The 17,042-nt window shown below is 43.1% G+C and overlaps 1 protein-coding gene across 1 annotated transcript in view; it reads right to left on the bottom strand.

Moving 5' to 3' along the window:
- Nucleotides 1-17,042, bottom strand: part of atrn (attractin) — a gene marked incomplete at its 3' end in the record, with an annotated part of 181,716 nt that overhangs the window by 117,698 nt on the left and 46,976 nt on the right. Inside the window, exons 3-4 of the mRNA XM_084309803.1 lie at nt 13,353-13,466; nt 3,445-3,573 (exon numbers count right to left, since the gene is read on the bottom strand). Coding sequence (XP_084165929.1) covers nt 3,445-3,573; nt 13,353-13,466 — 243 coding nt within the window. The remainder of the gene's footprint in view (nt 1-3,444; nt 3,574-13,352; nt 13,467-17,042) is intronic.

Here is a 17,042-nt window from a genome sequence, read left to right on the forward strand (position 1 = left end):
TAAAGTGAACGTGGTCATCCAGCCCTGCCAATGTTCAGGCTGAATCATAAAGTGAACGTGGTCATCCAGCCCTGCCAATGTTCAGGCTGAATCATAAAGTGAACGTGGTCATCCAGCCCTGCCAATGTTCAGGCTGAATCATAAAGTGAACGTGGTCATTCAGCCCTGCCAATGTTCAGGCTGAATCATAAAGTGAACGTGGTCATCCAGCCCTGCCAATGTTCAGGCTGAATCATAAAGTGAACGTGGTCATCCAGCCCTGCCAATGTTCAGGCTGAATCATAAAGTGAACGTGGTCATCCAGCCCTGCCAATGTTCAGGCTGAATCATAAAGTGAACGTGGTCATCCAGCCCTGCCAATGTTCAGGCTGAATCATAAAGTGAACGTGGTCATCCAGCCCTGCCAATGTTCAGGCTGAATCATAAAGTGAACGTGGTCATCCAGCCCTGCCAATGTTCAGGCTGGATCATAAAAAGAGTGATGAGCCAGGATGAGTCATCAGGTTCCTGAGGACCAGTGGGACGTGAACTCATCCCTCCCCACCGGTCCCCCGGGTCCCGCGCGTCAAACGCGGCCCGCCCTGTGTCAAGAGGACGGACTGCAGTGGAGTTCTCCTCTCAAGAGCCGAGCGCCGTGGTCAAGAGAACCCGAGGACAACTGCACAGACGGCACTAGACTTCTACAACTCATTTAATGTCCATAAAACACGACTATATCTTCATTATAAAGTCATCATCTCCCAGCGATAAGAGGGGAAGCCACTTTCAAATGACTTCATGACACTGAAGACCCGTCCTGCTCTCATCACTCCAGGGCTCTGATTTACCAAAGGTCTGCGTGTGTAGAAACACGTGTTGCTGGACTGGGAAAAGGGCTTTTATGTACAGTATGCTGCTCCCTCTACTCTCATCTCATGGATCTTTTATGTACAGTACGCTGCTCCCTCTACTCTAATCCCCTGGAGCCGGTCTCATTGGGTGCATTTAGATCCATTGTGAATGAACTGGAGACGAGTACATCTGGCTGCTATTGTTTTGACTGAGCCGATTGCTCCTGTATAATTTGGGACTAGATGTGATTTTAATATTTTATACCTCGTAATCTCTAAATTTGATTGTCTGTAATTGTTATATGTTGTCTGTTAAATGTGCTGCTATCTGTCTTGGCAAGGACAAATATGTTGTATATAGGTAATCTGGTTAAATAAAGGTTAAATTAAATAATGAATATCAACTGTAAAAATCTTTCAAATGTGCAACAGAATGTCTTGTCCATTTTAGTACGTTTGCCTTTATAAATATGCAATATGGGGTATTTCTACCCCAGTGTACAAAATACAGGGATGAGTAAATGGGTTAATTTAGCACATCTACTGCTACTTATTATTTAAATGTAAAAAGGAACATGCCAACATTATGGGAAATTCGCTTAACGTCTTCTCCTTTCCTCGCTGTTCAGTAGATAGCTATGCGGCTGCAAGCTAGCCTAGTTTAGCACAAAACGAATGAAAGCAGATACAGTATGGATCAGTTAGCCTAGCTTAAAACTCTGGGTGAGGTGTTTTTGGCTAACAGCTAGGATAGCCGATCCATATCCGCTTCCATTAATTTGTGCTAAGCTAGGCTAGCTTGCAGCCGGACAGCTTTCTACTGAACGTACAGAGAGGGGATTGGAATCTATCCTCTTTTCCCATAATGTTGGCGTGTTCCTTTAAATGTATTGTTGTTGCAGCCAAACGAAAACTCAACATTTACATTGCATCTTTTATCAAGTGTGTGGCCATGTCTTTCGGTCCCGTTTCAATCTGCTTTTTCTTGATACCGTTAGCTACTGCGTTATCCATTTTATTGCTTTTTCCTTTTAATGCCGTGAAGCACCTTGTGATTTTGTATCTGTGAAAGGTGCTATACAAATAAACGTACTTACAGCCACAGAAAATATAAAGGTGACAATGGATCATGTCTTTCCTATTTCTCTCTTTCCTCACCAATATTGCTTTTTTCTTTTACAGTTTTTTTTCATTTCTCTTCTGATGCCTCACTCCGTCTCTCTGCTCTGGGATGGTGCCTGCTTGACAGTTAGATTGGAAGACCTCACCACCGCCTGTGCTCCCATCTTTGATCCCTCTTGCCAGGGAAATGGTAAAAACCTGTTTTATTATAAGCCAATCTTTCTCATATCCTTCTCATATCCTTCTCATATCTTACAGTTTTCTCTTCATTTCATCCGTTGCCTCTTCTAATAACGCCTCATTGTAATTGGATCAAAATTCATTGTAACGCTTGCAGTCGCTCGGTTTCCCGTCCAAACTCTCCGTGGTAGAAACCACTAAAGTTTCTAACCAACAACTGCTGCCAATAGCTGGAGAGCTAACTGCGGGTGAACTTGAGAACTGTTAGGACTATCTGTCTGACTCTTAATAATAAACACTGTTAGGACTATCGGACTCTTAATAATAAACACTGTTAGGACTATCTGACTCTTAATAATAAACACTGGACTATCACTCTTAATAATAAACACTATTAGGACTATCTAACGCTTAATTATAATAAACGCTGCACAAACTCTAGTGCAGTGCGTTACTATGGTTTGGACCATGTATACCATGATCACTATTAAATCTGATTAAATCCTGCCACTTACTACTGTTATCACTATTATCCTTACCACTTTTCGATTATTATTACTACCTATCCTACCTGTACCCCCCCCCCCCCCCCCTATGCTATGGCACTTGAATTTCCCCAGGGGATTAATAAAGTACCACTTGACTTGACTAAAACATGCAAAACCCCTCATTTAAATACTGCTGTTCCCAAGCTGTTTGTACTCATACCCTGAACGGACGAGCGCCCTCAGCAGTCCTCTTTAATAGTAAACCAGGTATACCTTAATATATTATGTATACCCCCCGCCCCCCCTGCACTGGTGTGAAACCGCACTAATGGCGCTTTTCCACTGCATGGTACCTACTCTACTCTACTCTACTCGGTATTTTCCATTACCAAAGTACCTGGTACCAGGTACTTTTTGGGTACTTTCTGGGTACTTTTTTAGTCCCTGCTCTGTCGAGGTTCTTAGCGCGAGCCAAGCGAGTAGAACTGGTACCACAAAAGTCACGTGAAAAACTGCAGACCACTGATTGGTCAGAAGAGAGACGCGTCACTGTTTGGAGAGTCTGAACGAAAACAGAAAGCCGCCATCTTGAATGGCTCGCGTAGAATGTCATATGTATGTTTGCAGCACGAAACAAGTGCAATAAAAAAGGATACAGTCACTGTGTATTCTGCCTCATTTATTGATGAAACAAAGGTGCGAGAACTAATGTGAATTGCAGGACACATTGATCATCGACACTTCAAACGCACCTTGCGGCCCCTGGTTCTACACCCAGCATGAAAACATGTAGATAATAAATGAATGAAAACCTCCCTCCTCACCTATAGGAGACGTTGAAGCCAGTCAGGTTGTAAGCGGCGTCACTGAAGAAGTGCAACAGGGCGAAGCCAGACTGGGACACCACCTCTGGGACCGTCTCGTTCCCATAACTCTCGGGCACGATCAATCCACTAGAGTGACAGGGATGAGAGAGAGAGAGAGGGAAAGAGAGAGAGAAAGATAGATATAGAAATATATAGAGAGAAGGATAGAGAGGGAGAAAAATAGAGAGAGAGAAAGATAGAGCAAAATATAGAGAGAGATAGACAGAGAGACAGGTAAAGAGAGAGCCAGACAGACAGAAATACAGACATTAATGACAGTGTAGATTATTTTATAAATACAGTACACACACACGGAATAATATAATGTAATTTGACAGGCAGCTAGACATGATGTTAACATGTTCCCAGCAGCACATACAGCTGCATGGCAGTTTAAAGGGTGGTAAAAAGTGAGTGATGCCGACTCATGGTGATGATGGCTCCCAGCAGGCCCAGATGTGATCATCACCGCCTCTAGCAGCAGTAGAGGACATGAGTCTCTCAGGGACACACAGCCTCACTGATTAATAGGGTTGGGTAGCGAACTCAGTACTTTTGAGTGTACGACACACCTTGATCCCCTTGGAGCTCTGCTAGCTGTCCATCCAGCGCTGACAGCTAGAGCCACGGTGCTGAATGGACAGTGTGGAGGATAAAAACCTTGTCCGCTCCCTACTTTGAGATACAGTATCTCACCCAGAAAAGAGTCATGTTGTAAATTGTGTGTTTAAATATTTACTTAAATTTCTTTAACATCATATTCAACTACTAAGTTAAAGGTTTCAATGGACTTTTATTAATCATTTTTGTTAACCATTAGGTTAAAGTATCTAATTATAAAAAAAATATATATTACTATGCAATTGTTATTTCTAAATCAAAAGTTGTATTCACATTCTGAGTTAATAAATTGTATTAACCGGATCCACTGACCAGGGACGTGCACAGGACTTTAGAGGGGCAGGTGCTCAATGGCTGAAAAGGGCACTATACCTGTGTGTTTTAACCGAGCGCGCAACCCTGATTTTTAAGAGCCCTTTTCGGGCGGGGGGCCCCCTTTTTATGCTTTTTGGGGAGTTTTGGTGATCAAATATTGAATATTGAACTATAATAATCAGTGCAGGAGCTCACTTATCCTTGAAAGACACTTTTATCACTGACTTACAAGGCCCATACATCTCCATAAATGTTCAGGGGAGAGGGAATAAGTGCTTACCCTACAGACCCCAAGAAGTGCTGTATATTCTGTATTGTTTAATATAAATGCATTTTTTTATTCCAATCCCGATTTGCATTTGAGATTCCCAAATCCCATCGGACTTGACTTCTTTGTGTACCTCAATGAGTGTAATACCAGCATTCAACTGTATGCGCCACAGCGGTTTCTATCATCATCATCATCACCACCCACGCTATGCATAAAATATAGGTCCGCGGAGAGGCACGCTGAGGAGGCCGTGCAAACTGCAATGGAATATGGGGCATCTCTCTCTCTTTACCTAATATTTTAATTCTATCCTGACATTTTTCAGTTGGAACTGGAAGGGCAGTCTATATGCGTAACGGTAAAAAAAGGAAAAAAAAAGATTTATTAAATAATTCTTCAAAAAGGGCACTTTTTTTATGAGGCACAAAAAGGCAGGTGCTCAAGCACCCCTTGGGCTCTATGTGTGCACGTGCCTGCCACTGACTGAGTAAGTTATTAAAATGTAAGGCTTCGCCATATCTCGACCACAACAGCTAGCAGCGCTACCTTGATCCCCTTGGAGCTCTGCTAGCTGGAGCTGTCTGAGGTGATGAAACTGTGGCGGTGTGCTTGGCCACTGGGCACTCATAACAACAGCACCAGCTTCCCACCCATGAACAATTGAATTGTGTTCATTGGAACGTCTGACCAAGACCAAGACTTCTGCCTCCCATAACTAGAAAGACAGAGGTACACAGAGTTCCATTTCCGACATGTTTCAGTTTAACAAATGCCATGACTTTTCCCACGTGTGTAATTCCCATGACTGATATTAGTCAGTGTCTACACTCAAATGTTTTCAAGATTTCTTGGAGAGTTGTCTGATTCGAACGTCCCTCGTCTCACTTTGGCTTCGTTCCTACAACTACCGGTATAACCTTGGATTTGGGGAAACCTGTTACTCGTGTTGTTATTAAATCTATAAGAGTACCAAAGTACCTCGATGTGCCACCGCCCAAGCTTGATAGTAGAAACTAGAACTGGTAGTGAACAATAATATAATTTTCCATAACTTTTCCAGGCCTGGAAAACACAATGTTCCGTGGCTTTTCCAGGTTTCCCACGACCGTAGTAGTGTGCAGCTTCACAGAGATCAAACTGGGGGGGGGGGGGGGATAAATGGCCCGATCCATGGCTTTTACTGAACAGTCTAGAGACTCTAGACTCCCGCCGGTGGGAGGAGCGGTGTGGTTTTGGCATATGATGCCGCAGAGGGAGAGTCAGGAGCGACTCAGCCGAAGCAGCGGTAGGGGAGAGCTAATTGGCACAGGTGCAGCTCGTCTGGGTAATTAACTCCGTCTCTCCTGCATCACACGGTGAGACGGGGCCTGGAGACGCACACGGACCACGGAGCAGAACGCGAGCAGAGGAGCTGGCTGGCAGGAGACGGCGGGCCTCATTGTTCGCGTTTTATTCTTCTTTCAGCTCCAAGTTTGATCAGTGGATGATGCCATCTGGGAACCAGTCGACGCTACTGTATGTGTCTCGACCGTGGTTTCAAGGCCCGTCTCGGAGAGTACCACGTTGGTCCGGACCCAGGGGTTGCACCCACAACTGCTACATAGACCATTAGTTTGGGGTCATTGGACATAAAAAATATATATAATAAATGTTTCCCAGTTATCAAACACGGATCAAATCAAGTCACTTTGCTTCTTTTCTGCCATGACATACATCGTATCATATTTTAGTATTGGGGAAACTCTGACACTAAGGTTGATACCCTGTTTTAGCCTGGTATCGGCCTGATATCCCAAACTGAACGTTTAAGTTCAGATAATCAGTATTCTCACATTCTATGTATGCTCTCCGTCTACCCAATCCACGGAACGGCTTATACGCTGTTATGAGCTTTGTTCTCTTGCTTAGGGGGAGAGTTGTTCATGGTGGAGTTAGCAGCTTTGTGATGCTGCTGCATAATCTGTCAGAGCAGAAAGGAGAAGCCATGGGATGGACCGAGAGTCAACTGTACTGAGATCAGAGGAAGAGAATAGAGTAAACTGATGAGATCAGAGGAAGAGGAGAGAGTTAACTGAAGTACTGAGATCAGAGGAAGAGAGAGTTAACTGAAGTACTGAGATCAGAGGAGAGAGTAAACTAATGAGATCAGAGGAAGAAGATATACCGTACTTTTCGCACTATAAGCCGCACCTGAATATAAGCCGCAGCAGCTAAATTGAATGATGTGTACATATATAAGCCGCACTGGACTATAAGCCGCAGGTGTTTTAATGTTTAATTACCATATGTAATTAGCATTGGGACACAATACTGTCGGACAAATAACAAGAATTAACTCATTTACAAGTTGTATTAAGTTTAGCAAATAAGGGAACAGATAAATAAAATGTCAATGCAGTCAAAAAAGCTATATTTCGATTTTTACATTTTCGGGTTTGGTCACGTTGAGTCACATATAAGCCTCACCGTTATATAAGCCGCAGGGTCGAAAAATGGGGAAAAAAGGTGCGGCTTATAGTCCGAAAAGTACGGTAGTTAACTGAAGTACTGAGATCAGAGGACGAGGAGAGAGTAAACTGATGAGATCAGAGGAAGAGGAGATAGTTAACTGATGTACTGAGATCAGAGGAAGAGGAGAGAGTTAACTGATGTACTGAGATCAGAGGAAGAGGAGAGAGTTAACTGGTCAAATCAGAGGAAGAGGAAAGAGTAAACTGATGAGATCAGAGGAAGGGGAGAGAGTTAACTGATGTACTGAGATCAGAGGAAGAGGAGAGAGTTAACTGGTCAAATCAGAGGAAGAGGAAAGAGTAAACTGATGAGATCAGAGGAAGGGGAGAGAGTTAACTGATGTACTGAGATCAGAGGAAGAGGAGAGAGTTAACTGGTCAAATCAGAGGAAGAGGAAAGAGTAAACTGATGAGATCAGAGGAAGGGGAGAGAGTTATCTGAAGTACTGACATCAGAGGAAGATGAGAATTAAGTGAAGTACTGAGATCAGAGGAAGAGGAGAGAGTTAAGTGAAGTACTGGATGAGATCAGAGGAAGATGAGGAGACAAATGACCAGGTCTGCACTTGGGAGGCTCACTTATCACGTACACACATTCCTGATCGACAGATCGACTAGATCGTCTCCGAGGAGGAAGGGCGTGCCGACCATCTCACACATCGAATTTCAATTGATAGAACGGCCGTTAACATTTGGGTACCGCACCTTAAAATGACTGCCAGAAGATGATTGATAATGTTGTCACGGAAACCAGTACTGGACTAATGCGTGACTCTCAGGATGACGACCAACCACCTCAAACTGAACCTAAGCAAAACAGAATTGCTCCACCTGCCGGCCAAATCCTCCCCCCTGACCGACCTTTCCATCACAGTCGAGAATGCAGCTGTGACCGCGTCCCCGACCGTCAAGAACCTTGGTGTTGTCCTCGACGACCAGTTGAACTTCTCTGCTCACATCGCAGCGACAACCAGAACCTGCCGATTCCTCCTGAGCAACGTCAGAAGGATACGCCCCTTCCTGACAAAAGAAGCCACCCAACTCCTCGTCCAATCAACAGTCATCTCCCGCCTCGACTACTGCAACGCACTGCTCGCTGGCCTCCCGGCCACTGCCACTAAGCCTCTTCAACTCATTCAGAACGCAGCGGCCCGCCTGATCTCAAACCTACCGAAGTCGGCCCATGTCACCCCACTTCTTAGGGACCTGCACTGGCTCCCCATTGCTGCACGAATCCGCTTCAAGGCCCTTGACCTAGCATACCGTGCGGCAAAGGGAACTGCTCCCGCCTACCTCCGGTCAATGGTCTCTAACTACACACCCTCAAGACCCCTACGCTCTGCATCTTCTGGCCGCCTCAGACCTACTCCTATCCAAGCTCCGGGAGGGTCATCAAAGAGAAGTCGCCTATTCTCAGTCCTTGCCCCACAATGGTGGAATGAACTACCCACCCCAGTTAGGACAGCCGAAACACGTCCAATCTTTCGCCGTCGACTAAAGACTCACTTCTTCAACCATTATCTGAATTAAAAAAAAAAAAAAAAAAGAAAAAAAATCTAACCCTAACTAACCATACTGTCATGCACTTGTCCTAATAAACTAACCTACACTGTAGCACTCAACACTTTGATGAACATTGTTACTCAGCTGATAGAGTTGTGCTCTTCCTGATGGCTTGTCGTACAGAACTTGTAAGTCGCTTTGGATAAAAGCGTCAGCTAAATGACTAAATGTAAATGTAAATGTCAGTCTCAGCCATGCAGATTATACAGAAAGTATATATGTTACCATGGCAAAATTAATACAGATTATACACATTATGTTACCATGGCAACGTTAATGGAAAAAAGTAAGATGAACATTCCAGTGGCAGTTGAGTCTGGACAGCACTGTCCAAACAGAATAGAATAGATAGAATCTTTATTGTCATTGTTGCCATGGTACAACGAAATTTAGTTTAGAGCATCACCACTGGCATACAAACATACTGAATATAGCATATACATAATAATAATATCAATCATATCAATCAATGTGCCGAGTGCAGTAGTGCTAGTGCAATAAATAGTACAGTGACAGTCCAGTTGAGTTAATCGATGGAAGGGGGCGTTGGCTTGCAATGGATGGAATAGTGTATAGTGTATAGTGCAGCAAATGCAAGTCCGGTTCACAGTTATTGTTGTAATGTAGAAGTGGGAGTTATGTCACCGGGGGTTGGGGATGGGGGGTGCGAGGGGGGCAAGTTGATCGTTGAGCAGCCTGACAGCCAGAGGATAGAGGCTGTTGGTCAGTCTGCTAGTACCGGACTGAATCTAGAAAACATGAATCTAGAAGCATATTTCCTGCATATTGCAAAATATCATGGCGGCGGCTGTAGCCACTAGCAACCCTGCAACCTGCCTGCTTGGGACCCGAAAATTATATGGATTCATTCCGAATTCTATTAGAACCCTTTGCACCAGCTGTAAAGAACGGATCTGGTCTTTCATGGCTGTGCAGAGACTGAAGGATCATGAATATAGAACAGCTCTTTCCCGCCCTCATCGCTGGTTCCCAGGGTGTGTATGCACTGCTGCACTTTGCTCACTTTATATCACAGCCGGGCAAATGAACATAAGACTGAAACTAACTTTAGATTTCCCAGGCGAGGTTGTTGAAATGGTCCAGAGAGACAGTCTGTATACTGGCCGCTGCTGTGATGAATCAAATATGACTTGGGAGTGAAAATAACAGATTTTACATTATAATCAAGACGGATTAAACAAGACTCTCTGGATTTTGAACTTCGGGGTAACTTGTCAGTATGATCATACAAACATGAGGCCGTTGAAGGATCGAGGTTTTTCAGTGTATATAATGTAAACAAAATGTATATAATGACAGCACTGCTTATAGCCGTCTGAGAGCACCACAGGCAGAGAGAGAGTGTGTTAGTAGGCAGTGTGTCTCCACGGCGAGCAGGGTGTGAGTGGCTTGAAGGTCATTCGTCATCTTGATAAGCATTGAAAGTGCAGGTTTGGTGAGAGAGAACTAGGGGGGATAATATCAACAATTGAGCGGTTGCTATGGTGATCTGGGTCAAATAGCTGTTGTCAAAGACAGCGCGTCACACGTCACATAGTAACGAGGAGAGGGGCGGGCCCCCGTTGCTAGGGAGAAGATAATATAACGTGAGGTTTCTTCCGGGTAAAGTTAGACTGATACGAACCACACAGAGAAACGTTGATCAGAGACTTTGAAACAGCTCTCTCCTCTCCTCGCAAAAAGGGGGAGGGGGGAGCAATGGAGGAGTGACACATCATCATTAGCTTCGGCTAACAGAGAAGGGTTTTGGCCCACGACGAGGCCTCAACCACCATTGGACTAACAGCAGAAGAGACGATAGAATAATGAATTTAGTGTTACATCAAAGACTTTTCAAGGACAATACGAGATGGGTAACATCTGAGGCTTCTGTTTATGTAATAAACAACGTGTTCCAAGAAAGGTAACATGTCCGACGGTGGTGAATTATTATGATTACGGATTGCATTAAAGGGGAATGACCACGATGTACAGCCAGTATGAGAAGATGTCGGAGAAATAAACACAACGCAGAAACTACAGATGAGGAGGTGCTGATTGTGGTTTGCCAGAATCCAACAGTCGTGAATTGAAAGGATTATTTTTCTACGACCTCGTAACATGTCTAGAACCCTTGGTTTGCTCCTGAGGCTCCAATAAAAAGGAGCCACTTGGACTGCAGGGACTGCGGAGGCAGCCATGCAAGGTGCCGACCTGCTCATCGGGAGAAGTTAGAGGTTAAGTGTCTCGCTCGAGGACACTTCGACACGCTGCCCGGGAAGAACCGAACCGGGGACCTTTCTGATTACCAGGCGACCGCTCTACCTACTGAGCCACTGTCGCCCCCATGAAACGTGCATGAAAGAGGAGAGCCTGGAGGGCAGTGGAAGTGTAGGATTTGGGTAGCATTTTCTTGGAAGATAAAACCATTAAGACAATTATATATAGGTCTAAATTCACTTGGACCTTAAGCTGAGTGTTGATATGAAAAGTACAGTCTATTCTTATTCCTGACCTGCTATTATGTCAAGGGTCAACATTTTAGTTAGCTTAGACTAGATAGGTATCCAGGTGGACCGAGGTTGTGTTGAACTTTAAGGTGCCAGAAAGGGAGATAAGTAAGGATAGCGGCTGATAACAAATGGGAATATTATGCCAGAGAGAGAGAGAATATTGGTGTCTCTCCGGTATTTCAGCTTGGAGTAGAGAGGGCTTCTTCTGTCTCCTCCTTCAGTATTCAGCTCACACAGAGAGAACCTGAGAGCAACCTAACTGTAACTATGTTGCCGTTTATGCCAATAAACCTGTGTTAAGAAAAGACTACAGAGAGCCTCTGTGTGTCGTATATTATTATCTCAAGGGGAGATTTCATTCGAGTGACTCTGCTTCAACATCCAACAACACAACGCAGAGTCTGTCCTGAAGGAGGACACGATAAGTGACGGTGATTGAAAGTCGATTAAATCTAATATGGGCCTAACTCAACACAACGCCGGTGATAGGAAGGGCCCTGTTAAAAACAAGAGATAGTTCAGATTTTTGGAACCCTAGCACCTTCTCCCTCTCTCGTTTGTGACTGGGGTCCGAGCGTATTGTAAATTCACAGCGTATTATCGATCGAGATCGGACGCCTAGCGCAGGTCGATTGTGAATGCATGTTGTCCATTTTATGATTATTGTCTATTGTGTACACATTTTATGCCTGCGCTTTTATGCATTGCTTTTATTTAGTAAATTCTCTGCTCAATTTATGCCAATTTTATGCTCATTTAGTCTATTGTATGTCTACATTACTGCTGTGAAGCACTTTGGGCTGCATTTCTTGTATGAACGGCGCTATACAAATAGTTTATTATTATTAGGTTTATTTTTTCCTACTCACCGGTGATTTCCTAGGAGGGAACAGCCCTGTGACGTACAGGGAGGCTCATAACAGTGATATTCCACGCCATATTTTTATAGCCCATTATCTCAGTGACATGTTTTAACAGGCTTCACAGGCCCACATTACAGTGGAACAACACCCCCGCTGACCTTTGACCCTAAAGAAAAAAATTTCTCACAAAGCATTAAAGGGATGTCTCCCTGTGAGTGGATGTCCCGTGGTGATGACCAAAGTGATGGCCAAGAGGATACGATGCTCTCTACGTCGCCCCCATACCTCAAATGGAATCCGAACGGAATACATATTATGTGCAAACGGAATATGACTGATATTTTGAGCTCCGAGCCTTGACATTTAGCCGTTATCCTATTTTCATACTAGTGCTCGTTTCCCTATGCTTTTTCTTTGTTGTTGCTGTTCTTAGCTCTATTCTATTTCAATCTTTCACATGTACCCCAGTTGCTATTGCATGTACATACGGTATTTGTGTTTTATCACACGTATATGTACATATACATACCAACTATTTCACCTGTTTTATTCTCCACCCATTGATCATCCATAGCAACACTACTATCACCGACATCTAAGAAGAGAGATCCCCCCTTAAACGGTTCTTCTAAGGGTTCTCTCCTCCACATTGCTTGTGGTGCTTTTTTCCTAATGCTAGGTTTTTAGTGAGTTTTTCCTTACCTTCGCTGGGGTAAGTCTGGGAGTGTTGCATTTATTTATTTTACATTTATTTCGGATTTCATGGTGTTTTTTGTTTAGTTCTTGATTTATTGTGATGTTTCTTCTTGACTTGTTTAGATTTGATTTGATTTTTGCATCCTTAGCCCCCGTTTCCTACTTACAGATGATGATGTAGATCTCAGAGCGCGACCCCATCGACTTTGCATTGGTTTGTGGCTAAATATCTGGAGCTTGTATTGACTCCACCAATCATTAGTGAGTAAGGCTAGGGTTAAAACATAAAATCTGAACTATCCTTTTGGTAATAAAAAAAAACTTGAATCAACCAATATTTCAAATCAATCTATGCACTGAAGGAATTGACCGAACTCAAGCCCCGCCCTCCAACAAGGAAAGCAACAGATTGGAGGATCAAGAAAATAGAGGGTGGTGTTTGAGATAGGTCAACTGCGCTGCATTTGGTTTAATTCAATGCTTCTGCAGGACGTGGCGTCCGAAGCAGACTCACCTGAAGGCGGCCAGGAGGGGGGCGTAGATGCTGTCTCCGTCGTAGACATACAGATGGTCCCAACTGCACTCAGTGGCAAAGTGGTTGAAGCGCAATCGGAGGATGGTGTTGGGCCTGCAACACAGAGAACCATCAGGGCCGTCAGAAGAACGCATTTCAATAAATGGTAAAAAATAAAATTATAATAATAAGTAAATGGTGCATTTATATATATACAGATTTTATCAAAAGCACTTTACAATTTTGTTCCTCACATGTTTACCCATTCACTCACACACCAACGACGAAGGCAACCATGCAAGGTGCCAACCCGGTGCCCGGGAGGGGCAAGAATCAAACTGGGAACCTCTGGATTACCAGACGACTGATCTACCTCCCGAGCCACTGCTGCCCACAATATAACCAATTTGGTTTAAAAATTAAAAGATGTCGAGTACCAAAACTACCAGTCGAAGGTAAATAAATAAAAGATGTTGACTAACAAAACTACCAGTCGAAGGTAAATAAATAAAAGATGTTGAGTACCAAAACTACCAGTCGAAGGTAAGTAAATAAAAGATGTCGACTAACAAAACTACCAGTCGAAGGTAAATAAATAAAAGATGTTGAGTACCAAAACTACCAGTCGAAGGTAAATAAATAAAAGATGTTGAGTACCAAAACTACCAGTCGAAGGTAAATAAATAAAAGATGTTGAGTACCAAAACTACCAGTCGAAGGTAAATAAATAAAAGATGTTGAGTACCAAAACTACCAGTCGAAGGTAAATAAATAAAATATGTTGAGTACCAAAACTACCAGTCGAAGGTAAATAAATAAAAGATGTTGAGTACCAAAACTACCAGTCGAAGGTAAATAAATAAAATATGTTGAGTACCAAAACTACCAGTCGAAGGTAAATAAATAAAAGATGTTGAGTACCAAAACTACCAGTCGAAGGTAAATAAATAAAAGATGTTGAGTACCAAAACTACCAGTCGAAGGTAAATAAATAAAAGATGTTGAGTACCAAAACTACCAGTCGAAGGTAAATAAATAAAAGATGTTGAGTACCAAAACTACCAGTCGAAGGTAAGTAAATAAAAGATGTTGACTAACAAAACTACCAGTCGAAGGTAAATAAATAAAAGATGTTGAGTACCAAAACTACCAGTCGAAGGTAAATAAATAAAAGATGTTGAGTACCAAAACTACCAGTCGAAGGTAAGTAAATAAAAGATGTTGAGTACCAAAACTACCAGTCGAAGGTAAGTAAATAAAAGATGTTGACTAACAAAACTACCAGTCGAAGGTAAATAAATAAAAGATGTTGAGTGAGTACCAAAACTACCAGTCGAAGGTAAATAAATTAAAGATGTTGAGTACCAAAACTACCAGTCGAAGGTAAATAAATTAAAGATGTTGAGTGAGTACCAAAACTACCAGTCGAAGGTAAATAAATAAAAGATGTTGACTAACAAAACTACCAGTCGAAGGTAAGTAAATAAAAGATGTTGAGTACCAAAACTACCAGTCGAAGGTAAGTAAATAAAAGATGTTGAGTACCAAAACTACCAGTCGAAGGTAAGTAAATAAAAGATGTTGACTAACAAAACTACCAGTCGAAGGTAAGTAAATAAAAGATGTTGAGTACCAGAACTACCAGTCGAAGGTAAATAAATAAAAGGATAACATTGTTGATAAGGAGGTGAACAGCAAGTGTGATTTGGGGAAATGTACCTAAGATGCAAAACCGATAGTTGGGTGTTACAAAGCACTGCTTGATAGCAAATACCCCTGTAAGCATTGTACCCCTGCTTTGGCGTGGTAATAATCACGTACATTTAGTGACTAGTGACTGGTCCTTAACACTTTCAGGGCCATTCACGTATATACGTTATTGGGCGCCAGTGGTTAGCGGCCAAAAACGTATATATATATTTTTGGATCGTTTTCCCTTTTTTTTCGATTTTAATATCCTATTCAATGTCAGGGACCTGTATGTTGCCGTTAAAAGGCATACTGGGACTCCGAAGGTGCAGTACCGGCCAGATCCTGCTAGTAGGCAGTATCGAGAGTGCAGTAAACCCTGTTCCAGACCGAGTGTAACACTAAAATGTCTCCGGACGGACTTTTCTAGTAATGGGAAACCTAGGGCTCAATCGCATTGAATCGTTTTCGGGACCCCCGATCCATATGTTGTGGTGGGTTATGTCGTGGACCAGATGGGCATAGGATGGACCAGATGGCGATCAAATGATTGTAATATTATTTTTGGAATACCACCGACCACAGGTAAGGACAATCTGACGTCAATTTCAGATTGATCGTGCATGGTTTTCATACCCATCCCCCTGATCGGCATGTGTTGTGGTAATAACGAATGCTGTTATTGGCAATCAATTAATCAGAAACGACCCCCCCCCCCTTCATGCATTCATGATGAAACATAATACCTATCATATGCGTTTGATTTGAAAATAATAGCATGCCCAGGGACAAAACGCCAATGGATTTAGTAGAATTCACGTTGCGCCCTATAGCCAGCTTCACAGGAATTAGGCCGGATCATTCTGAAATTATACTCATATTCACCACGGAATAACGCGTGAACATATTCATGAAATTTTTTTTTCTTTTTTGCATCTTGAACGGAAGATAGTTACTGTCAAATGACCATGGTATTGTATCCATAGCTATAATATAACATTTTGATTTAGCTCTACAAACAACGTGACGCACAGTGAAACTATGTAATGAAAACGTGGCCGTGCTATAGCCAGATGGGGAAATCGAATGGCCCCGAATGTGTTAAGGTCCCCAGAGTTTGCTCGGAACAGGGTGTGTGTGCATTTCGTTATGATGCCCCTCTAGCTCATGGAATTAACTCCAACTGTCCTTAAAGCTAGAGATTCTCCCCTCGGTTGCCGTTTAAAACCTTGACCTCCAACCTTTGTCAATCAAGTTGTACGTGTTTTAGTTGATTTCTTATCCTTGCTTTTTGCCTCGTCTTGATTTTATATGCTGTGTGATTTTATATGCTTTTCTTTTTCTTATTTCTGTATGACTCGGCGTGACTGTAAAATGAGGGAGTTGCCTTTTGAGTTTAAATAAAGGTTTGAAATGACACGTTATTGTTAATAATATTCCAATTGCATTCTAAATTTGCCTCATTTTAGCCTATTCCTAGTGAAATGGTTCTCTTGGGGACACTCGACAGCCCGTGGAAACATCCCGAGCGCTGTGCTCTGGGGCGTGGCTCAGACCTCCTGACACCGCAGAGTGCGCTCGCATGCAGCACCATATATCCCCCATATCGTCTGCCGGGACGCTGGAGTGTTCCATTACACAGCTGTCTAGTGGAGTCACCCAGAGTGTACTGTAGCCTCGACGAGCTCGTATCCGTATGACAATATGACAAGTCCAGCCAGCAGAGATATGCTGAAGCCCGGGATACCGAGACGAGTGAACATACGGTTGGGTTTTTGCCGCCTGTGTAGGTTCCGTTTCCATGGCAGTACTGACAATATTCTGTTGACACAGGGGCACTGGGATATGTGTGGTTGGTATGAACATGCAGAGAAATGCCTTGAGAGGGGAGAAAAAGGTGTGGACATGAGGTTAATGATCAGCTCCAGCATGGGTTTACTTCAATGACTAAACCTTGTTACAGTGAGGTCCATATATATTTGGACATTGACACAATCTTGA

The sequence above is a fragment of the Notolepis coatsorum genome, assembly GCF_963971535.1.
Source record: "Notolepis coatsorum genome assembly, chromosome: 3".
NCBI classification, from domain to species: Eukaryota; Metazoa; Chordata; class Actinopteri; order Aulopiformes; family Paralepididae; genus Notolepis; species Notolepis coatsorum.